We start from the raw sequence: 27710 nt of genomic DNA, 5'->3' as shown, positions 1-27710 counted from the left end.
CTCATCGCTGCTAAAAGATTGGGTTCATTTTTTTTTTTTTTTTTTACTCTGATGCAACTGTCCGTTACTAGTTCTGTTTTTTAATGATGTTACTGCAGGCGAGACCCAAGTGGGGGCAAATTCAATCCAAAATACTGGAAGCCTCCTCTTGAAAAAGGTGCACGACTAAAGGTAGACATCTCATTTTAACCGGAGTGGATCGTGGAGTTCCAGTGGAATGAACTTTTCAGCAGCTTCACTGTATTATTTACATTTTAGGTTTTAGCCAAGAACTTTTTTTTTTTTTTTTTAAATCCAAAGTGACTTAAAAACGGAGCGAACAGGTTGAGTGGACGAACCGTCGGCAAGGAAAAGCCGCTGCTTTCACTGCTACTGTAGGCCGGCGTGCACACACAACCACGGTCCACTTACAACCACACGACAAAAAAAAATACAAAATAAAGAAAAGAGCTGCCTCAAAGGCAGGAAACTCCAACACACACACACACACCCACACACAGCCTTCCCAACAATATCCAAAACACAACCGATGGTGCAGAATTAACTAGTAAAGCCATTTAACAGTTTGCAACTTCTAGGTCCAGAAATGATGTTAGAGGTCAAGAACCGACAGTCACCAAAACTGTGGGCCCCATTCTTACATCTTAATAAATGTGCCTTTTGATTTGAGTAATGAGTAACTTATGATTTCTAAGTAACTCTGTATTAACTTTCCTTTTTATTGATTTCTGCCGATGTGCATATTTCACATGAACGTACTTATTAGTTTCAAAGTAATTAATGAGATATTACCTGTTTATTTATTTATTGAGATATTTATTCTGATTCTTTATTTTTTGAGACGAGTTTTTAATCTTCTGTGCTGTCTTACTTCTGACTTTGTGCCAATGTGCTGCTTTGAGGTGTTACATATCGTGGGTTTGTATCATTATTAAACCCTCACTCTATATTTTAATGCAGTCTTTTCTTCCTCTCGTGCACGTCACTACCTTTCTCTCATTTCTGAAACCTCGTTTTTTTTTTTTTAATTATACATTTGGGGGCAAAAAAAAGTATAAATTCTGCATTAAAAAAAAAGGATTTATTGTCTATGATTTGTGATATTTACTTGGCAGAATGCATATGCTGCCTCTTATGTTTGAGGATCTCCGTGGAAGTGAGGGTCAGGTCTTCGTCGCAGACGTCGCAGTGGTAAACCCTGCTGAGACGGGACGCCGACGCGGGGCCCGGCTTTACCTCTCCAGACTCTGAAACCCCGCCCCCCAAAAACAAGTGTACGCTTAATGTCAGCTGGAGCACGGACAAACCCGTTTCTGCAGAAGCGTCGGCGGGCGGGAATGTCTGACCTCCGTCGTCCTGCTGCTGCTCTCCTGCCGGCCTGCAGGAGGCTTCGTGGTGCATGCGCTCCAGCGGGGATAGAGGCATGTACAGGCTGCAGTTCGGACATGTCCAGAAGGTACGCAAGCACTCACTGTACAGATTTTTGGAGTCCTGCAAACGGCGTGGAAATAGCAGCTTCAATAGACTTCTAAACTACAAGTTAAAACCACAGTAAGTCCTCAAAAACCTCCCGGGTCTACCAACCACAGTCTGTCAGAATGTGGAGAAACCTGACACAGCCAATCAGCTGCAAGCAGGGGGGGCTATAGTTGGGCCTCCCCCAAGTTATCAAAGTCAACCTTAGGTGGTGGACTCAAACTCCTCAGGAAATAACTTTGGAATAGTGTAAGACTTGGAGACAAACTCACAGCCAGACAGTTGTAGGTGAAGGAACTGGTCAGGCGCAGGCCTCCTTTGATGGGGTCTGGTTTGGTCTCAGCTCCGGGAAAAAGCGGGTTTAGAACCAGAGCCTTTGTGTCAGAGAGGTCCGTCTCCGGCTGAGGACCGACGTACAGGTTCTGCGTCTTCAACGCTGTGAGTCTCCGTAAGGTGTAACGGATCTGAAAGTGCAGGAAGTGGACAGTCATGTGATGCAGTGAAAAGGGACGGCTTGTTGACAGGAGGACGATCGCACATTTTGCATCCAAACATCCATCCATAATGTTACATATTTCCAATAAACATGGCGACGAAGGTGGAGATGTGCCTCTTCCCTGAATATGACTTTCAACAGCTGGTCTCCTAGGAAAAAACCTGAGAACCTCAGAAGTCAGAAAATCTCAGACTGTAATGTGCCAAGCAGACCACAGGGGGCAGTATGTCTGAGATTTATCAAGATGTTCTAAAAGTGGATTGGAGGAATGGCAGAGTTGTTTGTCTTTCCCAAAGGATATTTCAACCCGGTCTCAGTGGATGCAGTTTACTTTTCAAGGTCTGAAATGGAGGTGTACAGGTTTTATTTGTTCTTGCATCTTCATAAAAGTATAGGATTATGAACAGAACACTTTTACAAAAATGCATCCAAATTCTGGACGATTTATTTGAGCCAGGAGTTAACTACTGAGCCACCGTGCTTCCCGTTTTGGGAAATTCTTGGATGTAAAAATACAAACTGATAGAATTTAATTTGAATGAAGGAATCTCTGAAGTAAATAAACAAATAAAAACCTAGCACATGAAGTCACGTGTGTTCCTGGGACAGACGGTTGCATCGGTACCTCAGTGTAGAGCAGGAAGCGCACCAGGCTGTCGCTCAGCTTTCCCACGTCTTTGCGGGACACCCCCTGGACCGCTTCCCCCCCTGAAGAGCTCTGCCCCAGCTGGACCTGCAGCAGCCTTTCCCACTCAGCCCTGAGTTTCAGGGCCGTGGACAGGACCCTGAGGGCCTCCTCAGGCTCCCTGAGCTCCAGCTCCAGCCAGCCGTCCACCACCATCCGCGTGCAGTCAGCATTGGTGTCCACCGAGTTTGCAACCAGCAGCAGGGCCTAGTGACCAAGTTAACAACCCGGTTTTAGCTTTTTCACCCACATTTAGTTTGTGTTGATCTGCACTCCCTTTCCTTCCTTCCTCTCTCCTCCGCTCCTTCAGCTCCTCCAGTTTATCCAATTAACAGGTTAAGGACCGACTCCATGAGTCTCATCCTTCTCAGATGCTGATGTCAAGATGTCCCACGTCCTCCTCATCCTCACTATCTCACTCTCTTTCTCACACTTTATCTATTTTAAACCTGTAAACTCACACCGATGCCAATAAAACAAATCATTAAAGAAATGTCTTTTCTTTAAATATTTAGGCTATTGAGATTGACAGATGACGACGTCTAATCTTTTCACATTACAAACATAAAAAAAATCTTTATCTGTTCAAAAACTCGATCAAATGTAAAAACCCAAACTTTGATGAAAAAGTGGTGAAACCAACACGATCACCTCCTTCTTTGAACGGATGTTTAGGAAAATGGACGCCGCGGCGGGTTCTCACCTGCAGTGCTGGAGCGCGCACACAGTTGGACAAATACGGCTTGTTGGTCTCCAACAGAGTGACGAAGGCCAGCAGCTGGTGCTTGCTGCTTTCTTTCCCATCAGCTCCTGAGGCCGGAAAAGATAAGCGCAACTTTAAAGACCGACATTAATATCAAAGGAAGAAACACTGCTTTAGAGCGCGCAACATTGTTTGTCTGCATCCGTTACACAAAAAGTTGAACTCAGAAATGCAACTTTGAGCTCAACTTTCTTTATAAATGTCCTCCAACATGTCAAAACACCCTTTTCTTCAGAGAGGGTCTGACAGAGATTGTCCCGGCCGCTCAAAGGCTGGGGGAACCCTGGACAGGTTGCCATTCTTACGCAGGGCCACAACCACACACCCATACACATCTACGGACAATTTAGAGTAACCAATGAACCTAAGACGCATGTTTTGGGATGGTGGGAGGAAGTCGGACTCCCCGAGGAAAACATGCTAACTCCACACAGAAAGGTGTTTGTTCCAGGTCCCCCAGCCGGGACTAGAGCCGGGGTCTTCTTGCTGTGAGGTAAGAACGCTAACAACTGCGCCACCGTACAGGTCTTTCATTAACAAGAAAAAAAAAACAAAAAAAAAGTTTACAATGAATGTGATGAAGGCTTTTCATTAAATGACCCCCAAACAATTACAAACCCAACATGTCTCAGATTAAAATCATATTGTGGATGTATTTATATGAGTTACAGCAACAAAAAAATTCTTTTAAAGTATTTATGAGCATATTTTGGATAAAATAATCTGCAAAAAATGCTTTAACCTTCTTAAACCTTTTAATTAAAATCCTCATATCCCATTGGTCTCATCAGAATATGACCCAAGATGGTAGAAAAATCTGTTTACTTGGCAGTGTCTTTATCTAGGATCACATCTAAATATTAACATGTATGTTTATTTTTATCTTAGTTTATTTAATATATGTGCTAATTATAGGAATTTGTGTTTAATTTAAAACTTTTAATCTGTTTGGAGATATTGCAAATATTCTGAAGGGATTTTGTTGTATTATTATTGTGGCTCTTTCTTATTTTTTAGATTCTAACAGTGTTGAACAAGAAATAATTGATTCAGGAAGTATGTCATTAAATATTATTGCTGTAAGTTTATTTAATGATGACAAAGTTTCCTCCAAAAACGAGCCCTTTAAAAAAAAAGAGGAAAATTCTCATCCTATTGGCAGATTATTTCTTAATGAGCAAAAAAACAACAACAAACAAAAAAATTCTGACAACCGGGTAGGAGGAATGGTTTTACAAAATATTCTTATTTTAAGAGAAAAAAATACTCTAGTCACCAAGACATGTTTTCTCAAAGCAAGATTGTTTTGATCTTGAACAACTTTAAGGGAATAAAGAAAGTAAGTCACTTCAAACAAGTGTCTTTTCGCTTTATGAAGATCCCGTTTCTGCTGTGTTGACCTGAAGGTTTTGTTAAAAAGCGTTCACCCGTCTCTCTGATGTCCTCCTCTGGCACATGTAGGACCTCCGGATCACTGGCAAACACGCTGGTGGGGTGGATCACCACTCCCTGCTTATTTCTTGTGTGAAACACCTTTAGGTTGGAAAAGAAAAAACAAAGAATTCTACATCCGCTTTTATATCTCTCCGTTAAATAAAACATAAAACAGATGTCGTGGTTCTCCCGCCTTTCTGGATGGGAGCCTGACCTGGTCGGAGTCTTTGCGGGTGGTGTTGTGCTCATCCGCCACGGCCAGCTGAGGGTAGAGGCCGCGGCAGAGCAGCAGCTTGAGCAAAGCCTGCTGGCGGGACGACAAATCCTGACTGGCGTTGACCGCCTCCTGCAGCTCGGACACGTTGTGACGCAACTTAAACTTCACTTCCTGTTTTGGAAAAAAATAAAAAGAGAGGAAAGAAAAGGAGGAAGGAAAACCTGAATCACCAGATGTTTTATTGTTGACCTTCTCACTTCAACTTAACCCACTGAGAACAAATGCACAGAAAAGAAAGTTTAGAAAAAATTAACATATTTTCTGCAACAGATCCTACAAAATAAAAGTTTGTTAAAAAACAACAACAAATAAGCTAATTTTATTATTACTTAAAGGAGATTCTTTGTTAAAGGGTAGCTATAACTTAGGTAAAAAAGATGGTAATTTATTACAAAAAAATACAGACGGTATAATTCCTGCTTAAAGTGGACAGAATAGTATAGAACTTAATTACCTAATGCTTAAAATGATAAGATAATAATAAAATAATAATGCTTAACAATAATATTAATTCTAAAATTACAACAAGGTTTGTGTTTTTGCAGAACTGAACAAAAAATAAGGATTGTCGTTTTATTTTTTATTCTAAACCTTAAGAAATAGTAAAAATGAGTTCAGTAAACACTGAGTTCACCTGTATGTCCAGGTCGTGTCCCGCTCCATCCTTCTCCTTCTTGCGTTTTCCTTTCTCCTCCATGTCGGAGCCGGAGGAGAACTCCCCCTCCTGGCCCTCGTTCATCTTCAGGACTTTGCGTTTGCTGCCCTCCTGCAGCTCGTGCTCCCTCTTCATCTGATGCAGCTTCTTCTTCTCAGTGAATCTCTTCCTGCGCTGCTCACGGTCACCACCAGAAGGAGCACTCTCCTGAGATTCCAGGAGGCTGTGGCTTTTCAACAATTCCTAAAAAAATAAAAAAAAAACATAAACCAAAAACGCAGCAGAAATCCACATAATAAATCAAAAGTATTTATCATCTTTTGAATGCATCAGGAAACCTGCCTTGAACTGTCGGCGCAGGTTGACCATTTCATACAGCCTCTGCTCCTCCAGGCCCCTCCTTCTGCACCACTTCCTGGAGCCGCCGCCTCTTTCTCCTTTCACCTGTTGAGATCCACATTCTTTTAAGCGGAACATCAAATCTTTTGAGATCACAAATACTTGCTGTGTTTTGTCTCCTGACCTCCACCCATGCATTGAAAGTATTGAGCAAGGTGAAAGGGTCTCCCTGGTTGCTTTGCAGGGGCTGTCGGGCGGTGGAGCAGTCAGGGTTGTGTTGCGAGCTGCGCAGGAACGGCGATTGGACGCTGAGGGCAGCCGCCACGGTCAAAACTGGCTCCACCAGGTTAAAAACAGAACCAAGAACCAACATCTTCCCTGAGAGAATGAAAGAAAGTGCACTAATTATGCTTTTATTTTAGTAAAAAAAACACAAAACATTGTTTTCCTTTAGCTGAGTTTGGATGATAGCCTCACCTATGACCACATCGACAGGCAGCTGTGCCAGCAAACTCCCAATAGAGGTCAGTTCACCACAGCTGTCCAGCGCTCCCTGTTGTTTCAGATAGGTAACTGCCGTCTGGATGCTGGCAGTAGGAGGCGGATCAATAAAGGCAAAGGTGAGAGGATCTCCAAGACCCATGCTCTTCATCTGCAGAAAAAAAGAGATTCAAACATTCAATGTTAGTTTCAGGTCCACTCTGATGAAAAACTGAGCTTTTGGTGTTTTTAACATGTTCTTGTATCCTTTTTCTGATTATGGAGGACACATTTAAAGAAATTTAAGCTTAAAATTGTATTTTTGAGTATTTCTTTAATTAAATCATTGTGAATCAGGAGCAGACGAACAATGCAATTTAAAATACATCTATTTATGAAGTAAAAAATATGCTGGGCGGGCCACAACCTCCCAGCTCTGAGCTTTCAACAACGGGGAGGGGAAGGATTTCGTTCACAACTCACAGGTGAATTTTTAACAAACTGCTGCCGCTCTGCAAAAACTGTCATAGAAAATAGAAAAACAGTTTTTTTGATTTAGCCTAAAAATTGGCATAATCATAATGAAAAGACAACTGGGAGCGCTTTGAAAATAGATCAAAGGACGATCGGAGTGGGACTTTAAATAAAAGAATGTTTATGACTTGGATTGGGGCTGGAGCTGGATCGGGTATCTCTGATTCAGTGAATGAACCCACCTGGAGAATGAGAGAGTCCAGAGCCACTCTGTGGATTTCAGGGACAGGATACGGTGCAAAGGCATCATAGTCAGACTCGGCGTAGAGGCGGTAACACAGCCCCGGACCCGTGCGGCCGGCTCGACCTTTCCTCTGCTCAGAGCTGGCCCGGCTGATCCAGAACTCCTGAAGTCGTTGCATCTTGGCTTTTGGATCAAAGCTCATCTCTTTCACTTTTCCTTTGAAAAAACAAAACAAAACAGGATAAAGCGTGTTAGTGCAGGACTTCTGCTTGCCAAAAGATAGCCAAGGATCTAATGCAACTACAGTAAGGTTTGGTTTTTCAGCTGAAATGAAATGATCACCAAAAACACCAAATAAATCTCAGATAGCTTTTCCTCAGCCACACCTGAGTCCACAACAAAACGCACTCCATCTATCGTGACCGAGGTCTCAGCGATATTTGTAGAGATGATGCACTTCCTCACACCGGGAGGGGCGATGTCAAACACCTGACAAGCAATCATTTACAGGTTAAAGGTGGCAAATCCCCCTTTCCATTGGGTCTTTCTAAGAACTAATCAAATCTGACAAAACCTTATCCTGCTGGGCAAGCGAGAGGGTGCTGTGCAGAGGCAAGACGATCCAGCGGCGCGTGTGAGTGGCATAAATCTGACAGGCTTCCTGGATGGTGGAGATCTCTGCAACTCCACTGAGGAAGAGGAGCAGATCTCCGCGCTCCTCTGGAGGATAACGCTGATCGATGGCCTGCAGGATGCGCAGGTAGGGTCTGGGATCGAGCTTCTCTGAGCGGGAGGGCTGCTCCTCGGGAGGAATCGGCTGGTAGATCACCTTAGCAGAAACAGAAGCTAAATGTGAAGGGCTGGGGCTCTGGGAATTGTAGTTTTCGGTTGGTTTTGACAGGACAATTTTGATCTCTGGTAGTCAGGAGGTAAATAGCAAATCAAAAATGCAAAGCAGATGCTGCTTCTACATAAACATGACCGGTGTTGGTTTCTTCTTACCTGGATGGGAAACAACCTGCCCGGAACCTGCAGCACCGGCGCATCGTTAAAGTAGCTAGAGAAAAGCTTGATGTTGATGGTGGCTGACATGAGGATGAGGCGCAGGTCTGAGCGATCGGCCAGCAGAGAACGCAGCACCCCCAGCAGGAAGTCACAGTGAAGGTGTCTCTCGTGGACCTCGTCCACGATCATCACCTGGTACTGGGACAGCGACCCGTCCTGCTGGATCTGCCGGAGCAGCAGGCCTTCGGTCAGGAAGAGCAGCTTGGTGGCCGTGGTCCGGGTGGTCTCAAAGCGGATCTGGTACCCGACCTGACAAGCAACAAAAAAAGAACCATTTTTAATAATGTACAAATGTGAAAATGCTTTATTGATCCTCCATAACCAACCTTGGAGCCATACTGGTTGAGGCTCTCAAAGCTAACCCTCTTTGCCAAGGAGATGCAGGCGATGCGGCGTGGTTGGGTGCAGGCGATATGCTTGAATCCAGCCGAAAGTAGGTACTGGGGCACCTGGGTGGATTTACCGCAGCCCGTGTCTCCTGCCACCACGATAACGGGGTGCTGCTTCACCAGCTCCACAATCCGATCCCGGTATTGAAAGATGGGCAGGTTCTTCTGCTCCTGCCGCAGTTTGGCCAGTTTTCCAAAACTCTGCCTTTGACTGAAATCCAGGAAGTGCAGCAAAGTCAAGCGAAACTCCGAGATCTCATGAGGTCCTGGTCCCGAGGATCTCTGCCTGCTTCTGTGATCCGACTTCCCCAAACGCTCCTCGATGTCTCTGGTGCACACGGAGACATTAATCCGGTACCGGGCGTCATATTCCTCCGGAAGACCGAGATCCACCGTTTTAGTGACGCTCTTTTTCTTTCCTTTCTTGTCCTCTCTTCGTTCTTCCGCAGGACCAGACATCTCCCTTTTTATTTTGAACCTCTGGAAGCGGTCAAAGAAAGCCCAGAACTCGCGGTGCTCCGGACTGCCGGCCTGGATGTAGTCATGCTGACGGAAAAAGATCTCGTCCAGCTGGGCTCGACACTGCCGGCTGTCCCAGTCCCAGACCCGGCTGTGTCTGCCCCTCTCCGAGTCCATATCTGCAGCACGAGCCCACCTCTACAACGTTTGATCCAAATCCATTTTTATACGATTAGTACGTAGGTTCAACACAGACAGAGTAGTTGCGTAAAAAAACAAACCAATAAACAAGAAATTATGACGAAAATCCTAATCCCATATTTAGGGATCCAATATTATTTCATTCATAAGTTGCCTTCTAAAATGTTTAAATTTATATGTCGAAAATTATTCAGTAAATTATGATAAAAAAGACTTACTAAAACGAACAAAAAAACCAACACAAGACAACCGATCCGCCGCTGAAAAGGGGGACATCAACACGGAAGGACCACTTCCGTTCCGTGAGTTAAAAGCGTCCGTCGAAACACGTTTTTAAATCCAAAATGGTTCCTGAGCAAGAAATCGATGATTATTATTTTTTAACGTTATATTTTCAAAATACACGTGACTACGACTACGCGGAGCGATCAAAAATAAAAATCATAGAGGAAAGATTTTTTTCTGAAGATTCTTTCCAAATTTTTAAAGTTTAATTTAAACACATATTCCATTGGAAGAAAAACAAAAAATATGCAATTAAAATGCTGAACCAGGTCACTAAATTATTTGTATGTGGTTTCATACATTAAAATAATTCAGATTTAAAAGTTCGGAAACTTTTACATTAAATCATTTAATTTAAAATTACTTAGAAGTTGAACACAATTATAATAAAAAACTATAGGCCACTCAGACCTTTAAAATGAATAGGCCTTTTATTATAACGTCAAGAAGATGCTGCCATGCAAAATATAAGGCTGTAAATGATGTAAACGAGATGCATAATTGAGTAAGAATTTATTCTTGCTTTGAGTGCTTAGAAAAGGCCAGCTGCTAAAAGTCTAATACAGATTTAAAGATTAAACAAACAACTAAAGAAGACCCCAAAGTTGGCAAAAGGAAGGAGTGAATAATATGCACCAATTTCTTACCGGCAGAACATAAAAAGTAAAATAAAAAAGAAAACCATTCACTTAAAAGTGTAAAAGTACAAAAACAACATGTAAAAAATTGACAATACGCGTGGGTTTAACCCTTGTGCTATCTTAGATGACCCCACCCTTGCAGTGACGTGTTCTCTCTACCATGACAAAGGTGGATAAAGGTGGAAAGATTTCATGTAATCCATGGACATCAGTGAGGTTCACAAATCATTGAAGAAAAAAGGTTCAGCGCACTGTCTAGTGGGTCTAGATGACCCAACTCCCAATTTTAATGCAACTAGGATAGTACAAGGGTTACTATTGATGGAATTTTTTAAAAGTGTGAATGATTTTTGTAACTAAAAGTACACTAAAGTCTTCATACTTAAAAAGCTGTTTTACAGCCTCTTTTTTTGTTGTCACTTGTTGAGTTGTTAAACACATTGCCTCTTTAGTGGTTCTGAGGTTAAAGATTGTTCATGTTTTTTAGTTCTTCTCAAAAAAGTACAATTTAACAGCAATTAGGAGTAAATGAAAGATACAAGCAGAGAATTCCTGAGACAACTTTGGTTAAAAATGCATGAAAGCAAGTTTTAGCAGTCAAATTCTAAAAACATTCAGAAGATCCAAAGGTCATGAATAGGTCATGAACCTCCGCTCAGAAACAATTCTAAATATATTACTGCATTTACACGAAAGCAACTGGATGAGAAATAGTGGAAAACATAGTTCTGATCTTTCATCAAAACGCTTCAACTCAGTTTAAGAATTGAGAAAATCATTTCAAGAAAGAATCTTTTATTTAAAAACTATCAGATGAGCCGAAAATCAAACTGGGTAGAAGTATTTTACAGTCTTGAATATAAAAAAAAAAAAATTCAGATGGAATCAGGATAACCAATATCCTGAAAATAATTCAGGCTAATGTTTGAATTAATTTTGTGTTTCACTCAATTAAATCAGAACAAATATCCACTGTCAATATTTCTAAACATGACATAAAACGACAGACAATGGAGTGAGAATAAACAGTTCATGCATAGACATTCACACGTGTAACATTGATTTCCTGCACAGCATCTACGTTTCTCCATTCAAACACACGCACAAAAAAACAAAAACAAACTAAAAACATTTATTTACATTTAAAAGATTTGGCAAACCCCCGCTCTGGAAATAAAAAATAAAAATCAAAAATAAAATAAAAATCACTGAAACGTGTAAAAGATGGAGGAACCAGTGCTTTTTCTACATCAAGTAGCCAAGGCCACTGCGTCTGCAGTCGGGGTGATGTTTGTCTGTACACATCGTCACCAGTCCAAGTCCCTTTTTGGTCACCTTGGACCATTTCGATGCCGACTACACTCCTGTCTTTTCTTTGATCCAGCCGAGGAATTTGGTGACCCTGGTGTAAATGCCAGGTCTGTTTTTGCGGGCACAGCCCTCACCCCAACTGACCACTCCAGCCAGGAACATACGTTTCCCCTCTTTACTGGACAGAGGACCGCCAGAGTCGCCCTGAAACACAAGAGGATGAGTGAGGAAGGAAGTACTGGAACAGTCATTTACACCCATCTCTCTGCCCACTTCTCTGATTTTAAGTGAGCGAAAATCAACACTAATCCACAAACTTTGCTCTTAGTTAAAGCCCCTACATTTAAACTATTTATGATTGATCTACTTCTTTTCTAAACACTCCACTGTTAAAAATACTCCTTGAGCTGAGCGATTTTCAAAAATCAGGGACAAAAGGAAAAAGACAGAATTTCAAAAAACTGACAAGAAAAAAACAAAAACTAGAAGTACACGCAGAGCTCTTACTTGACAAGCGTCAACTCCTCCTTGAAGAACTCCGGCACAAAGCATCTGGTTGGTGATTTCCCCTCCCATTAAGGTGTTACACACCGTCTGGTTTATGATCCGAACCTCGGCCTTCTGCAGGATAGTTGCAGCTTGATTTGCTGCATGACATCAAAGACATCTTTAGTGGAAAATCCTCCATAGCGGTTTGTGTTGCTTTTTTGCACATTTATTACAATTATTAATAAAATTATTATTTATGTTTAAGTATTGTTAAAGCTTTTGCCAGTGGTCTTAATTATGATTATGCTCTTCTTAGCCCATTTACAAAAACCTGTGTCGTTATCTGCAGAAAAAAATAGAAATGTGCCTCCAAGCTGTGAGTGGAACGGTTCAGTGCGGACCAACCCCACCCCCCTTCCCCCTCCTCTCAGAGCAAGGAGCTTGTGACGTTTTTTCTACGTCACAAATCCGCTCCGTTTAAACTGCATTTTTTTGTCTGCTCCTGATTCACAACAATTTGGAAAAAGAAATACGGAGGATTGCAATTTTAGGCTCAAAAGTCCATCATCATAAAGAACATGTTAAAAAACACACTTTTCATTGGAGTGGGTCTTTAATGTTAGAATATGAAACTTACGCATGGCATACTTGCATACTTGGAAAGATTTTCAAGGAATCTTTTAGTTTTTTTATTTTAAAAAGGGGGACAGATTTTTTTCGTTTTTGAAACCTAAGATATGTTTTAATTGCAAAACAATTCTCGCGTAATGAAAAATGACAAATATCAGCTCTTCTTGCTTAGTTGATGAAAGAAACGGTGTGGCATGTGAACGTCACTCACCTCCTTCTCGTAAGGCCCCCCATCCTGTGATATAAACTTGCTTCCCAACTTCAAAAATATGCTGAGGAGCTGGCAAGCAGATGGGTTTGATGAAGTCCGTATAGTCAACAGGTCTTTCCAGCTCCATCAAGGCGATGTCGTTATCGTATGTGTCGTAGTTGTAATTAGGGTGTGGTATGACCTGTTTGAGGAATCTCCTTTGAACTTCTTTAGATGACTCTTTTTGGGTTTTAAGGCCTAAGAAAGCTTCCCACGTTGAAGGCATAGAGGGTCTGTAGACAAAGAACAAATGAATCTGTTATTATTTCTTCATCTGATCCTGCAGCTAGATGTGAAAGGTGGAGTGCCACTTTGCACATTGAGTCTACCTGTGTGCTCCAGCAGGTAACTGAAGCAGGTTAAACAAAAAAAAACAACAACATGTAAAGAGGTTTTAAAGAAAGTCAGGGGTCCAAAAATATGCTGGTTTTTAATTTGACTTCTACAGACAAACCAAATGTTTGTCAAAACCCATTTTTACATTTAAAAAAAATCATTTCAAATGTAAAAAGGAGTTTATTGTATCCAAATGGTAGTGTCATGAAAAGGATGGGTTTTGTGGTATGTTAGTCAGAATTAATGAACACCAAAAGAATGAGTAACTACAATCAACATTATTTAAGTCAATTCTAAATGAAAATGAGATTCCATTAACGTTATTCCAATCGATTTACATTATTTGCATAAACACTTCACTGATGTAAAGTGCTGCATATCCCAGCAAAGCTGCTTTTCTCAGCTTCAGAGTTTGTTGGAATTACGTTATTCGCATTAGCGGTCGAAGAGTTATGGCGATTCAAAGGACGTAAACAAAAAACTCTGTTGTGAAAGGGTTAAGCCTTTCACGCCCTATGACTGAGTAACTGCCATTTATTTCTCAATAGAAGTCTATGGGATTTTGACTTCTTGGAACCAGCAGGTACTTCCTGTTTGTAACACCAGGGGGGAGGAGTCACTCAGTCCAATTCTCGTATACAGGATCGAATGGGGTTCAGATAAGAGCAAAGCTTCAGCTGCATGATCCTCTGTACAGTGTTATTTTTACAATCCTATTGAAATAAAAAAAAGTTCCAACACAAATGAACTCTACCTTCCGTCAAATCGATCTTTCACACAGTGCGCCGCAGTGACCAGCCATTTTTCATTAATGAGGGATGCTCCACATGCGTGACCGACGTCTTTCATATGCAAGCTGACTTGCCAGGGAAACTCTCCCCTCTCAGCATCCACGCCGCCCACAACGCGGGAACGTGGGGTCATGAACGTGCCGCAGTCTGTAAAGAAGCAAACAAGCAGCGGGGCTTGATAGAGCTCGAGGACAAGCAGGTGTAAGATCTACCACGTTTCATGGAACAAGTCAGAGTCGTGTGTTTCGTACTGCAGTTCTGCTCGTCAGATCCATCGGAGCAATCCTGAGTTCCGTCGCACTCTGGGTTAATTTTGTTGATGCACTCTCCGCTTTTGCATCTGAATGAACTCTCAGTGCAAATTGTCTTGGTACCTACAGAGAGGCAGAGATCAACAGCTTTAGATTTGATTGGTTCTTTCAAACTTCAGGTGTGGGACATGTTTGTTCTCCTCTGCTTCTTTACTTCAGCACAGAGGAGCTTCAGGTCAAGAACATCAAAACTCTGTCATCATATGTTGACAAATATTTCCATCCATCCATCCATCCATCCATCCATCCTTTGAATCCCTTTTGGGATCGCGGGGTTGCTGGAGCCAACCCCTATACTGTCAGGTGAAGGCAGGGTACAAACTGACTGGTCGCCAATCTGTTGCTGGGCCACAGACCCGCATGCACACCCAGGGGCAATTTAGAGACATCAATTAACCTATGAAGCATGCTTTTGTAATGTGGGATGAAGACGGAGTTCCCCCATATATGCACGACGGAAACATGCAAACCCCACACAAAGAGAGATCCTAGTCGGGATGTGAAGTAGCACCTGAGGAGAGTCCAGCCCCAGATATTTCTAACTGAATGTGTTTTTTCACTTTGGTTTAATCTAAAATAGTAGTTTGCTTTCGGCATAGCTTTGCAAACTTGCGTATCCTTCAGAAAGGCCCCCCTATTGATGTTCTGTTTCAGGTGGGGGTTAGCGCTCTTGCTTTGAGGCAAGCTTTTGGAGTGGTGTTCTAACAACGGACACGGTGGTGCGTTCAAAAATGTGCTAAACGGGCATTTTTAAACGTGGTTATAGCATGTGGTGTCCACACTGGAGTGCTGCTGCACCTTACCAGCGCATGCACTCACATCTGTCAAAGCGGTGCAAAATCTTGCTCGTCTTGCTCCAAGATTTTTCTTTCACAACTCTATTCTGATATATGAAAGACTTTGTGTCAATCCGGCCTGGCACAAACCGCAATTATATTTTCTCCTCCATGCTAATTTTTAAATGGTTTTGTGTTTTAAGAAGGACGCTACGCTTACATCACTACTAAATCCGAGTCCCTGATTGGTCAACTGGTTCAACTTTCATTGCGTGTTCAGTGGCTGCATGGTTTGTACGTAGAGCATAAAAACGGACTTTAATACATTTTTAGCAGAAGTCCAAAAACGCACATTTTTATTGGTAGACTTTTCATTGGAGGCGATCCCCGAATGCACTTTTCAGAGCCTGTTGTGTTTGTAGCATGAGAGACAGAGGAATCTCTGCTCTACTCTAAGATATTCCCAGCTGACTGAGCTTCTCACTGAAGGGGAGCTAGTCAACCCTGCAAAGGAAACTTCCTCCTTTTTTCCCCCATAAGTTTTTGAACACATTTCTTGCCAAACCACAGCTCCTTGCTGATGGGGACCTGACTTACAGACCGGTATAACGTCAAAAACATACCTCCTGGACAGTTGAGCTCATCTGAGCCGTCTCCACAGTTGTCTTTGCCATCGCAGTGATTTTTCTCAGACACACATTTCTTATTGTTGCACTGAAATTGCCCTGCTCCACAACCTTCAAAGAGAAAGCATGTTAAAGAAAAGAACAAAACAAAGTGGTCTGGGTGCATAGCCCCTGTTCTCATGTCAGTGGGTCTTACCACAGCCCATCTCATCTGTGTTGTCTCCACAGTCATCTTTGCCGTCACATTTCCAGAAGGGCAATACGCAAAACCCGTTTTTGCAATTAATAAAGCTCGAGTTGCATTCTGTGGAAAGAAGTTACACATAATTATAATAGTAATAATAATAAACTTCATTTGAATAGCAACTTTCAAGATAAAAATCACAAAGTGCTTCACAGTAAAACACAGAAGATAAAAAACGAATGATGAAAAAGCAATTTTAAAAAGATAGATTTTTAGCTGCTTATTAAAAGAAAAAATGGATGGAGTCACTGCTGCAGAGGCTCCGTCACCTTTAGTTCCTAACCGGGTTCTCTTAACAACCTGCAGACCCAGGTCACATGATCTCAGGGACCTGCTGGGAGTGTACGGCTGCACACGGTCTTTTATGTAGACCGGTGCTTAGTTATTATGTTAAAACCTGGATTTTAAAATGCACTCTGAAACGCATGGGGAGCCAGTGCAGCTGGATAAGCAACGGGGTGAAAACCTGGTGTGAAACGGTGTGAAAACCTGGAAGAATTGGTTAAAAGCCTTGCAGCAGCGATCTGGACAACCAACACGAAAGCTAAGAGGAAGAAATTCTATAGACCTGTAAATGTCACCATTTGTGAGGATGTACTCACTGCAATCCATCTCATCGCTGTTGTCCCAGCAGTCGTCCCTGCCATCACACCTGAGCTCAGTCTTTATGCACCTCTGGTTCTTACACGTGAACTGTTTAGGACAAGCTGTGGGGGACACAACAATGAGACACATGCTACCTAAAAAAGAGAACCCGCTAAAGCACGCTGGAGACACTTACGATTTTCGTCTTTAACCGCTTCAAACTCTGCACTGAAGCCCAGGTCCACGTAGGAAGTGTCGGACCTAAACTCCACCTTCATGATGTTGGACGTCCCAATCCTAAATGTTCCATCAGGATTCTCCCCACACAGTCTGAAGAGGGAATGGGACACACACACTGAGAAATCTGCTTAGTGCCAGGAAGCTGCACACGCAAAATCCACACTCACTTCTCATCATCGATCTTCACGTAGTCCTTCAGACAGTCATTACTATTTTTCTCTCCAGCATCGGCTACGTAGAACTTTAGGAACCTCAGTTTCACCACCAAGTCTTGAGGGACCTTTAAAAGAGAAAAGGATGGAGTGAAGACCTGACTCCAACTGGGAACATTTTAACCTAAATGGACCCCACAGCTCACCGTGATGGTCCATCTGCAAAGAGTGTTGGGAGGATAAAAGCTTGGGTAGTTGGGAGAAGAGAAGCTGCCTTTAGAGCCAAACAGACTACCACCACAGCTCAACTCTGAAATTAAGAAATTTAACTTTCATTTGCTTGTTTTTCAAACAGCAAACAGTCTCCAGTGAAGCATCCGTCCGTACCTTTACTTCCCCTTGGAATTTGGGAGACCGTGGCTCGAAATCCTGGGAAGTTCTTTCCTTCATCTGTAGCCATCGTCACCAGTATGACGTTCCGGGACGACACGAATGTCAGCTGAGAGCTGGGTGAATGGTATCCACATAACCTGAGAAAAATAAATAATATTCCAACTTAAATCAACTTTATATAAAAACTCGTGTTTCTCTCTCTCTGGTTTAAATCCTGAATAAATCAAACCTTTGTAGAAAAATAAGTTGATATTACAGAAGGAAAACAAATATCTCCTCAGAATCAAAAATTTGGCAACTGCACGTGTATCTGTACAGGACGTACGGCACGGAGGAGATTGATCGACAAGGTCTACAACCAACCAGAACGCAGTACATAGAGCAGAAAAACATGCAAAACAGCACTGAAAGAATAAAAGAAAATCAGAAAAAGGGGACTACTGTAAATGCAGATTTTGTTCATTTCAATTGTAAAAACTGATCAGTGAAATCTAAATTTTGAAAAACAGCACTGTAAAGTAACTTTTCTTGGTAAATTGTTACTTTTAGTAAAGAGTAAGTCAGTTGCTTTTTAGATTAAGCATCTTTTAAATTAATGTTTGGGACTTTGGCCAATTGTTTTTTTTTTCTGTGACAGAATGAGCTCAAAACTCCACCACATTCCTAACATTGATCTCTTGACATTTAGAAGCACAAAAGGTCACATCCAAAAATATCTTCAAGTCCCTGGCTGCAGTCTGCAGACCGAGGTGTGCCTCAACGTGGGCGGAGTTAAACGTGTTGAGGCACACCCACAGTGAGTGTGATTTTTCGTCACAGTAAAGGTTCTTGGAGAAAATGTGATTTTCTCTCTCATTGTGGCTCTCATAGTTGGGGTATACCTATAATAAAAATTAAAGGCCTCTCTCATCTTTTTAAGTGAAAACTTTCAAAATTGGTGGCTGACTAAGTACTTTTTTTGCCCCACTGCATAAAGACAGTTAAGTTTAAAATGGCGAGTATTTCTTTATTTAAATCATTGTGAAAAATGTGATTTGAAAAATACAGTTTCATAGAAATACGCCGGGCGGGCCATAAGATCTCCGCTTTGCTACATTCTGATTAGGGGTGCAACAGACCACGGATGATCCGTGATCTGTACGAATCACGAGCCACGGTTCGGAACACACGTGTACCACGGATCCCCCCCTCTCCCCTTCGTCTTGTGCGTACATCATTCAGATCAATTGTACACTATCACCAAACGTAATCCACGCATCAAAACCAATGTACAAGTTGCTGGTTGACCTTGGTCCAGAAGTGTGTTAACCTACAGCTCCCGCCGCATGTGGGAGGAGCTTCTGTCAAAAGTTTTTCTCAACTTCATCACAGAGGAAGTGAATGATGAGAGATTCAGTTTATTTATTTTGAAGAACTGCACAATAGTGTCGCTGCACGTCTCTATGAAATCCTTCAGAAATCAATCCAAGACTCTCCCAGTGAGGAGCAGCTGCTGTCCTGCACTGTGGCCGGAGAAAACCGCTTCTCCATCTGGAATTTTTTTTTTTAAAGTATTGGAGGGCAACTTAATTCTTTTTTTCTCTAAAACATAAAGTAAGAAAAATCTGGGAAAAATCAGACACATAAAGTACTTAGTTGCAGATTTTTTTGCAAACAGCTGCCATTATCGCACCCCCCCCCCCCCCCCCAACAGCTCTCCAACCAGCAGAGGGCGCAACATTCTCCTGACATAAAATGCCCTTCATCAGGTAGAGAAGAAGAAGCAAAGCAGAAGCCGTGAAACTCACTCCTCCATAAGGCGTCTCTCGATGGTCACCAGCGAGTCGTAGATTTTGATGAAGTCATTGCTGCAGTTCTCCTCCAAATGTAGTGATTCAAATTTCAGCTTCATGACGTGATTGACGTCTCCTCTCAGCTCCCACTGCATGAAGCTGCTGGGGGGGTACGGGGAGTTGGGGAAGCCAGGGGACTGGATCTGTAGACTGCCGGTGCCGGTGACATGTTTACTGTCCCGCCTGCTACCTAACAGAAATGAAACAACAAGAAGTTGTGCTGAACAAAGTGGGCTGCTGTTTCCTCAACAGAACTGCTTTTATTTCAAAAGTGCTGCATATGCAGTGCCTTGCAAAAGAATTCACCCCCATGGATGTTTCTCCCTTTTGTTGCTTTCATAAATCACTCATGGTCAGGAAAATGCATCTTTCCTCCCACAAAATATTTACTAAAAAAAACAACTTTAATGTCAATGTGAAAACATATTTCTACAAAGTAATTTCAATGAAACAAAACTATAAAATGAAATATAACTGTAAAGATAGAGGGCAGAATGAATGCCGCAAAACACACTGAAATCTTGGAGGACAATCTTTTTCGGTCTGCAAGAGAACTACGACTTGGAAGGAGATTTATTTTCCAGCAAGACGATGATAAGTGATGCAAGAATGATGCAAAATTCGTTTTGCAAAGTCGAATGGAGCAAAATTCCAGTGTGCAGATGTACAAGACTGATTGAGACTTATCCACACAGATTCAGTGCTGTGATTGCAGCCAAAGGTGCATCTGCTAAATACTGACTGGAAGGGGGTGAATAATTATGCAAACAATTACATTTCATTTTTTGTTTTAGTTTCATTAAAATTACATTCTAGAATTCTGTTCTCACATGGGCATTGAACGTTTGTTTTCTAGTACATTTTTTGTGAAGAAAGACACATTTTATTCACCCTGAGTGATTTATGAAAGCAACAAAAGGGACAAACATCCAAAAGGGGGTGAATACTTCTGCAAGGCACTGTAAACTCTATTGTGAAAACCTGTTTTTAAAAGTTTATTAGCCAGCAAACCAAATACTCACTATTGAAGTGTCTGGTGAACATTCGGGGATCGATCGCTACAAGAAAAACAAAAAAAAAAAAAACAAGAATGAGGATAGAATTTCAAAAACAAATAAAACAACTAAACAGGATGAGGTAAAATAGACTACCTGAAGACACCACATCATCCACGTTGATGACAGGGAAGGATCTCGATTTTCCTTTGTCTATTTCAGACATAGCGTTGTCAATAGCTGCTGTTTGGGCTTCTGGGATTTTGAACTCCGACAGGTAGTAGGCAATAACACTGCCTTCACTGCAAAATAAAACACAGAAACAGTCTGAAAAACCTTCAAAGCATTGGTCCCCAACCCCCAGGCTTCAGACTGGCACCGCTATGCAGAGAAAAGGTTTTTTTTGTTTTCCTCATAATTTGATTCTGAAGGAAGTTTTATTTTGTGTCGTTTATCTATCCGTCACTTAAAAAACCCCAAATGTATTTGGAAAATCCTTTTAGGCAGAAAAGACCCTTCAACTTCAAAATAAAAGAAAGCTGCATTTAACCAACAAAAACTGGAGTTTTTACTCCATATATGGATTTACTGCAACAGTTGTTCCCACGCGCCATAATAATAATTCAGTAACTGGCAACAAGACAACAGTATCTAATGTCATGAGGATACTGCTAATAAAGTTATTCAAACAGTGGATTCATGCTTATGATTGTAATAAAATACCAGTTTTGGGTTGTGTCTGAATTCCTTCACTACTCACTACATAGTGCACTATTTATGGTGTTCACCATCTTCTTGTGACATCTGAATCTACAATTCCATAATCCAGTGCCTTAGAAATTTACCAAAACTCTCTGCAAACAAAAACTGTGTGCATCAATGCTCACCATTTTGGCAAATAAAGACCACAAAAAAATTGCATATTTATCAGGTTTTTACTTTGGGAAATTGGTGATGTTATATTTGCTGTAAAAAAAAATGTAGAGAGCATTGAGTCCAATTTGCTTTTAACATCCAGGGCACTGGATAGTGGCGCTCTTTATAGCGTCTTACTACTTAGGGAGTTTGGGACAGAGTCTAAGCACCTCATGGACCGTTTTTCATCCCCCATATTTTTTGTTGTACCTTGAGTGAGTAAGCGCCACTTATCCATGTCATGATGTGAGAAACCGTTAGATTTTTTGGTTTGGGGGGGGGGGCACTCAGAGCGCAGGTTTTTGGAGGAATACTCAGAAATGTGTGAACAGATTAAAATACCGCTTTAGGGTTTTCTTTATTTGTGCGGAATGAACATTATAATAAACTTGAAAGCTCAAAAAATTGATTTTGCACGATATAAGCTCTTTAAAGCATATTGACATACACTTTATTACCAAAAGTAATCACTCATGCATCCAAATGATCAGAATCCGGTGTCCTAGTCACTTGGCCTGGCCACAGGTGAATAAAATCAAACACTGTTTGTGAAAGAATGGGCCGCACTCGGGAGCTCAGTGAATTCCAGCGTGGAACTGTCATAGGACGCCACCTTTGCCACAAATCCAGTGTTGAAATTACCTCCCTCCTAAACATTCCACAGTCAACTGTCAGCTCTAGCAGAACAAAATGGAGGAGTTTGGAAACAACAGCAACTTAGCCACGAAGAGGTAGATGACGTAAACTGATGGAGAGGGGTCAGCGGATGCTGAAGCACAAAGAGGTCGCCGACCTTCTGCACAGAGCTCCAAACTTCATGTGACCTTTAAATTAGCCTAAGTATAGCACACAGAGAGCTTCATGAAATGGGTTTCCATGGCCGAGCAGCAGCAGCAACCAAGCCACACATCACCAAGTGTAATGCAAAGCGTTGGATGCAGTGGCGTAAAGCACGCCGTCACTGGACTCTAGAGCAGTGGAGATGCCTTCTCTGGAGTGATGGATCACACTTTTCCATCTGGTGATCTGAGGGACGAGTCCGGGTTTAGAGGTTGCCAGGAGAGTGCTACGTTTCGAACTGCATTGTGCTGAGTGTGACAATTGGTGGAGGAGGTATTATGGTGTGGGGTTGTTTTTCAGGACTTGGGCGTGGCTCCTTAGTTCCAGTGAAAGAAACTCTGAATGCTTCAGGATACCAAAACATTTTGGACAATTTCATGCCCCCAAGCTTGTAGGAACAGTTTGGAGCAGGTCCTTCCTCCTCCAACATGACTGTTCACAAAGCAAGGTCCATGAAGACATGGATGACAGAGTCTGGTGTTGATGAACTTGACTGGCCGCCACAGAGTCCTGGACACTGAGAGCCAGGCCTTCGCCACCAAAACCACTGTCTGACCTCACCAATGCACTTTTGGAAGAATGGTCAAAAATTCCTAGAAACACACTCCTCAACCTTGTGGACAGCCTTTCAGGAAGAGTTGAAGCTGTAAAAGGTGGAGCAACATCATACTGAACTCAATGGGTTAGGAATGAAATGGCGCTTCAGTTCATGTGAGAGTCAAGGCAGGTGAGCCAATGCTTTAGGTAGTAAAGTGTAAATATGCATCAAATCACTTTGGCTTGAAAATAACATTAGTGAAATATTTTCTTCAAAGCTGGAATAAATTCAGTCATCAACGAGTTCAAAGTCGGACGAGGCTGAACTTTTTAGCTTCCACTGTAACAGTCATGGGGGTTAAGGGGAAAATCACCATCTAATTTGAATGGTTCCTACAGGAAATCTAGTGTACAAATAAAGTCTAAACCAACTACAGATATTTTACAGAGGATTTAGATAAACGTCACAATTTTCACAATAAACCGGTCCGTGGCCTGAAAAAAGGGGTTGGTTGACCACGACTTTACAGCACATTTAACTGAGTAGGAACGGAAGTGACGACATAAGAGCACCTGTGACCTTCAGAAAACAGAAGTAACCTGCTGTGCAGGTACACCGAAGAAACATGACACGGCTCTGTTTTCATGTCAGCGTACCTGAAAGCCTGAACGGTGGAGCCCACATAGTACTTCTTCAGTTGAGGATTTGCAGAGTAGAGATTTTTGAGCTGAAGGAGACGAGAGCAAAAGGCATGACTGACAACTTTTTGAGGAAGCACAGCGTTTCAAAAAAAAAAAAAAAAAAAGAGGTGAGGCTGTCTTACCTGTTTTTTCACCAGATCTGCCAGAGCTTTGAACTCAGGAGTGCTGGAGTTTTCATAAGAGTTTTCAAACGCCTGATCTGTGAGCCGCATGGAGCCGCTGTACATCCTCTTTACCCACGATTCCTTGCGAACTGAAAGAAAACAGAAACAAGGGTGGATGTGTGAATGACCTGCTCTACATGACGTCAACTTCTTGTTTCCATCATTTTCTTCCATCGTTTATGCTAAAACGTTCTTTCAAAAAGTATTTTTACCGCTTCTGCATTTAGACCACTTGGGGCGCACAAATAAATGGAAAAAAGAGAAACACATTCAAGATGTTTTTAATCATTCAACACCGATCATAAACAATGGATATTAAAATAATAAAACATAAATTCTACGTTTAAAAGGTTGTTTTTCTGAGTGCCCTTTGACTTCCGGATTGAAGCAAAACGTTTTTCATTAAAAACTTGTTAAAAATCCACTACAACTATATTTTTTATCTATTATGAAAGCAATGCCAGTGGTCTTTCATTAGGATTATGCCATTTTTAGCAAAAAAAACTGTCGTTTCAATAGTTTCTGCAGAGCGGCAGCAGTTTATTAGAAATTCACCTCTGAGTTGTGGGCGTAATAAACCCTACATTGATATCTGACCACCTGACCAAACACACTTTGAATAAAGAAATAGTCAGAATGCAGCTTTAATCCTAAATTATTTTCTTTATGTTCTCAATCATAAGAAAAATGCTTCAAAACATGTTAAAAGCCCTAAAAACATCTTCACTGGAGTGGGTCTTGAAACATTATTGTCTTTACTGACATTTGAGATATTTATAGTTTATTTGCTCATAAATGCTGTTATAGCACTGGAATCTTAATCAACATTTCAAACTCAGAATTTTGCACATGAAAGCATCTTTAAATTAGCGTTCACTTCCCCAGTTTCCCCAGCACTTTCAGCACTACCAACGTTCCCTTCTGTTCTGTTCATTCTGAAAATAGTTTTCATGGTGGACAAAAAATAAAAGTTATTCTAAATAACTTAATGCAAACAGTTGAAGCAGTGAAAAGTAAAAACAAGAGATTTTAAAGTTTCGATCTTTTAAGTTCGTGAATTTTCAGGTGGGATTTAGGGTTCCCTGATTTAAAAAAACAAAACAAATAAAAACAAGAATTCCATGCACTAAGTCCTAAATATCTGTACTTCAGGGGATAAATGAGGAATTTGTTCCTTGTTGTTGTTCCTTCTTTCCTGAAACCCAATCAAGGGAACTTCAGCATTTTGCAGATACTAATGTGCTTTTAAATGTAAATTTATGGTATACATGTTATAAAATCAATTTAATAATTCATAAAACCTATAGAATACATGTTAATTGTAGATTTAAGGAGTGATTAGAAATGGGGAAAAAACATATTTAGGATAAAAACAGAATTGCAACATTTTAATGAGCTTCAAAATTTATTGAATTTTTTTTTTAGTCAGAAAGGTTTGCGACTTTTAAACAACCAAAAAAAAAAACGGTTCATTTTCACGTCTACTAATGTGCAGAAGGTCTTTTTGGAGGCACCTAAAAACGCAGTTTCACCTCAGCAGAACCTCCTGAGGCGAAGGAGAGGCGGCCACTTACAGTGGAAATGCCAGACCAGCAGTCCGACCATGAGAGCAATGACCAAAACCAGGACCAGAACGCCGATCACAGCCCCGATTTTGTTGGGTCCCTTCTTCTTCTCATACTTTGCATTGTCGGCAGCTGGTAGGAAATGCACAGTGGATTCCATTTCTTTGCCCTGGAAGACCGAAAACATGAGGCAAATGTGTTACATTCATGTAACCAACTGCCGTTCAGTGCCACTGCAAAGGCAGATCAAGATGAGCCTTTCTGGATGTTAGTTTGGGTTTAGATATGAGATATCAGAAAAGATCAGCCATCAGTGGAAATCAACAGAATCTGACACAATTCTATTTTAGTTTTCTTTGAAAGTAAACTAATAAAATGAGACAGAGGCAGAGTTTGTAACTGTAAATGGAGCAGAAACTTCATGCGTGAGTCACAGCTCTGAGAACTGCATTAAAAGGTAAAACAGAAAGGGGGGGGGGAGGAGTGGAAGAGGCAAAGGTTTCACCACGTAGATCCTGTCAAACCTGCTGAGATGGAGACAACAAGTTCCAGGGCGCTTCCTGTATCGTTCAGAAACTCAGCTGTCAGAGGCGAAAACACCTCTGAACAGAGGTGGAGGGAGGAATGCGGTGGGAGAAACTGTTTAAATCTGCACTTTGGAAAACACCTGCCGGCGCTGCGCAGCAATTGTTGGCTGATGGGAATTTGTTTACAGCTCCACAAAATGAATCTGGATTTTATAGGAACATAGGAGTCAGAGCAGGAGGATCCAATCAGTGGAAGTTAAAAAAAATTAGCTAAGGTATGAGTGAACGCGCAATTACGCGCCATGTTTGACCTAAATCTCAGGTGTATCCAAACAAATGAAGTCCAGGCAGCAGCAGGCTTACCTTGTCTGGAGTGTACTTGGATCCACTTGCCATGTAGTCCATCGCGGAGTCAATTCGAACCAAATCCGTTTTATTCCTCAAAAATACAACAACAAGCCGAAGTGAAGTCCTCCCTCAGGTGAACCTGCTGGCCTGGTTACCAAAGACACGAGCTTGCACCTGAGCGCAGCCGCACAGGTGAGTCCAAAGGGTGTCGTCTTCCAACCAAAAAAATCTAATTAAAATAAAATTTGGTTCGGAGGTGTTAAAAGAACCTTTTGTCCCAAAGAGCGCCCGCCCGTCAGTGTGGACAGGAGGGCCTAACAGGTGAGCTATGGGACTCCTCTTCCGGGAGGCGCAGGTTGGTTTCGGCGGGCGTGTCTCCGTCGTCACACCAACATTTGGAAACGCTTCCTGTTTGAGCTTCACCACGGAAGAAAAAACGCCGAAAAGAAACAAAACACAACTCTGAGAGATCAAGATAAAGAAAAAAATCGGTGCTCAACTATGGAAATTCATAAAATGGCCAGTGGTCCCCAAAGTTAAAGAAATGCAGTTCAAAATTATAAACAATTACTACAGTGATCCAAAGATTCCGGCAAAATTTTCACAACTGGCTTAGTAAAAAAATTAACAACATACAACTCACAGAAAAAGACATTTTTTACAACAGTAAGTTGCCAAAAGAGACAATAAAAATTAGTGAACATCCTCCTGATTTTGGGAAAATATCTTATTCATAAGAAAAAGTAGAAAAAAGATTGGCCGAATTTCCTGCGTTTTAAAAATGAAGTCAGACTGTTTTTATCCTCATGTATTCACAACCCAAGTCCATTCATTGATGACATTTGTAAATCTGCTACAGAATGGTTACAAATCTAGGGTCCAGATTGTCGTTTGCCTTGTATTTCAATTTATGCTGAAAGTTTTTATATTTTTGTATATATGTGTACATTCGTGTTTTTTTATCTTTGTTTTTGTGAAGAGCTGTGCCTTGCATCATTGTGTGGTTGTGTCTGCGAGAGTTTTGTAATGATTATATTTCAAAAAGATAAAGAAAAAAATCTAACAACAATAATTATTGTCGAGTGTCCTTGATGCGTTGTTGATTAGCTGACAGGATGAAAGATCCTATCAACTATTTCATTTATTTTTTTGCCCCTCTATTTATTTATTTATTTATTTATTTATTTATTTATTTTTGCTGCAATGGCGGGTCTGGGCAAAAAAAGCAACTGCAAATAAAAAAGAGGAAATCCAAATTTAAAAAAAGACGAGCAAAAAAAAAAAGCAACTGCAAACAAAATAAAATGCAAATAAAAAAGAGGAAATACAAATAGAATTAAATGCTGCAAATAATAATCGCCATGACAGCAAAAAAAGCCATTTATTTTTTTATTTGCATTTACTCTTTTTTATTTGGATTTCCTTTTTTTTGCAGTTGCTTTTTTTCATTTATTCTTTTTGCCATTCAGTTTTTTTTTTTTTTTTTTGCTGCAATGGCGGTTCCGGGCCACCGTAGATTTGAAGCAAGTTGTGAAATCATTGTCAAATGTATTAGACTTTTTCTTTCTTAAATTTTAAATGAACATTTTATCATCTTGTTTTCTAAATTCACTCGGTTGATAATAAATCAATCATTGGTGGTTTCTTACCTACAAATTTAATAACTATACACCATCAAATTGTTAAATAAATGTGTCATTATTTAAATTTGTCAGCAAATAATAAAATAGGAAATCACTAAATAAATGTTTTAAAAATATATGGGATAAAATATTTAAGAAGCCATTA

At 41.1% G+C, this 27710-nt stretch overlaps 2 protein-coding genes across 4 annotated transcripts; both read right to left on the bottom strand.

Moving 5' to 3' along the window:
* Window positions 1-1059: 1059 nt before the first annotated feature.
* Window positions 1060-9800, bottom strand: dhx34 (DEAH (Asp-Glu-Ala-His) box polypeptide 34). Of its 2 annotated transcripts, XM_020708076.3 has the most exons (17): window positions 9656-9774; window positions 8715-9434; window positions 8326-8637; window positions 7898-8152; window positions 7710-7812; window positions 7322-7539; window positions 6603-6777; window positions 6310-6503; window positions 6129-6230; window positions 5766-6029; window positions 5069-5242; window positions 4848-4953; window positions 3361-3467; window positions 2598-2864; window positions 1749-1940; window positions 1347-1491; window positions 1060-1247 (listed from the first exon to the last, which is right to left on the bottom strand). In XM_020708076.3, the coding sequence occupies exons 2-17, from the start codon at window positions 9411-9413 to the stop codon at window positions 1105-1107; spliced, it is 3456 nt and encodes a 1151-aa protein (XP_020563735.1). In that variant the 5' UTR covers window positions 9414-9434; window positions 9656-9774; the 3' UTR covers window positions 1060-1104. The 2 variants fall into 2 exon arrangements, with proteins under 2 accessions (XP_020563735.1, XP_011480579.1); XM_011482277.4 differs by having other exon boundaries at window positions 8715-9800.
* Window positions 9801-11141: 1341 nt separating this feature from the next.
* On the bottom strand, window positions 11142-26520 carry st14a (ST14 transmembrane serine protease matriptase a). Of its 2 annotated transcripts, XM_023961760.2 has the most exons (20): window positions 26097-26347; window positions 25938-26013; window positions 25057-25216; window positions 23441-23571; window positions 23274-23344; window positions 20481-20626; window positions 20352-20387; window positions 19285-19519; window positions 17492-17634; window positions 17311-17414; window positions 17120-17232; window positions 16909-17042; window positions 16730-16834; window positions 16080-16187; window positions 15881-15994; window positions 14422-14544; window positions 14134-14317; window positions 13005-13276; window positions 12182-12321; window positions 11142-11878 (listed from the first exon to the last, which is right to left on the bottom strand). In XM_023961760.2, exons 2-20 carry the CDS (start codon window positions 25977-25979, stop codon window positions 11720-11722), a joined length of 2520 nt encoding a protein of 839 aa, XP_023817528.1. In that variant the 5' UTR covers window positions 25980-26013; window positions 26097-26347; the 3' UTR covers window positions 11142-11719. The 2 variants fall into 2 exon arrangements, with proteins under 2 accessions (XP_023817528.1, XP_078786271.1); XM_078930145.1 differs by having other exon boundaries at window positions 25938-26520.
* Between the last annotated feature and the right edge of the window lie 1190 nt (window positions 26521-27710).

This window comes from Oryzias latipes, chromosome 13 (genome assembly GCF_053564925.1).
Source record: "Oryzias latipes strain Hd-rR chromosome 13, Olatipes_Hd-rR_3.1".
Lineage (NCBI taxonomy): Eukaryota > Metazoa > Chordata > Actinopteri > Beloniformes > Adrianichthyidae > Oryzias > Oryzias latipes.
This window is presented reverse-complemented; position numbering and strand designations above follow the sequence as displayed.

What these genes read in the sequence shown, in the direction of transcription:
- dhx34 (XM_011482277.4), bottom strand. Translation starts at nt 9,413, where the DNA reads ATGGACTCGGAGAGGGGCAGACACAGCCGGGTCTGGGACTGGGACAGC. An exon ending in GACACGACCTGGACATACAG is followed by an intron (nt 5,243 to 5,765) that starts GTGAACTCAGTG and finishes TTTCCAAAACAG; the next exon opens with GAAGTGAAGTTTAAGTTGCG. An exon ending in TGCGCGCTCCAGCACTGCAG is followed by an intron (nt 2,865 to 3,360) that starts GTGAGAACCCGC and finishes CTTGGTCACTAG; the next exon opens with GCCCTGCTGCTGGTTGCAAA.
- st14a (XM_078930145.1), bottom strand. Translation starts at nt 25,979, where the DNA reads ATGGACTACATGGCAAGTGGATCCAAGTACACTCCAGACAAG. An exon ending in GTGAAGATCGATGATGAGAA is followed by an intron (nt 17,043 to 17,119) that starts GTGAGTGTGGAT and finishes TTCCCTCTTCAG; the next exon opens with ACTGTGTGGGGAGAATCCTG. An exon ending in CACAGATGAGATGGGCTGTG is followed by an intron (nt 15,995 to 16,079) that starts GTAAGACCCACT and finishes TTCTCTTTGAAG; the next exon opens with GTTGTGGAGCAGGGCAATTT.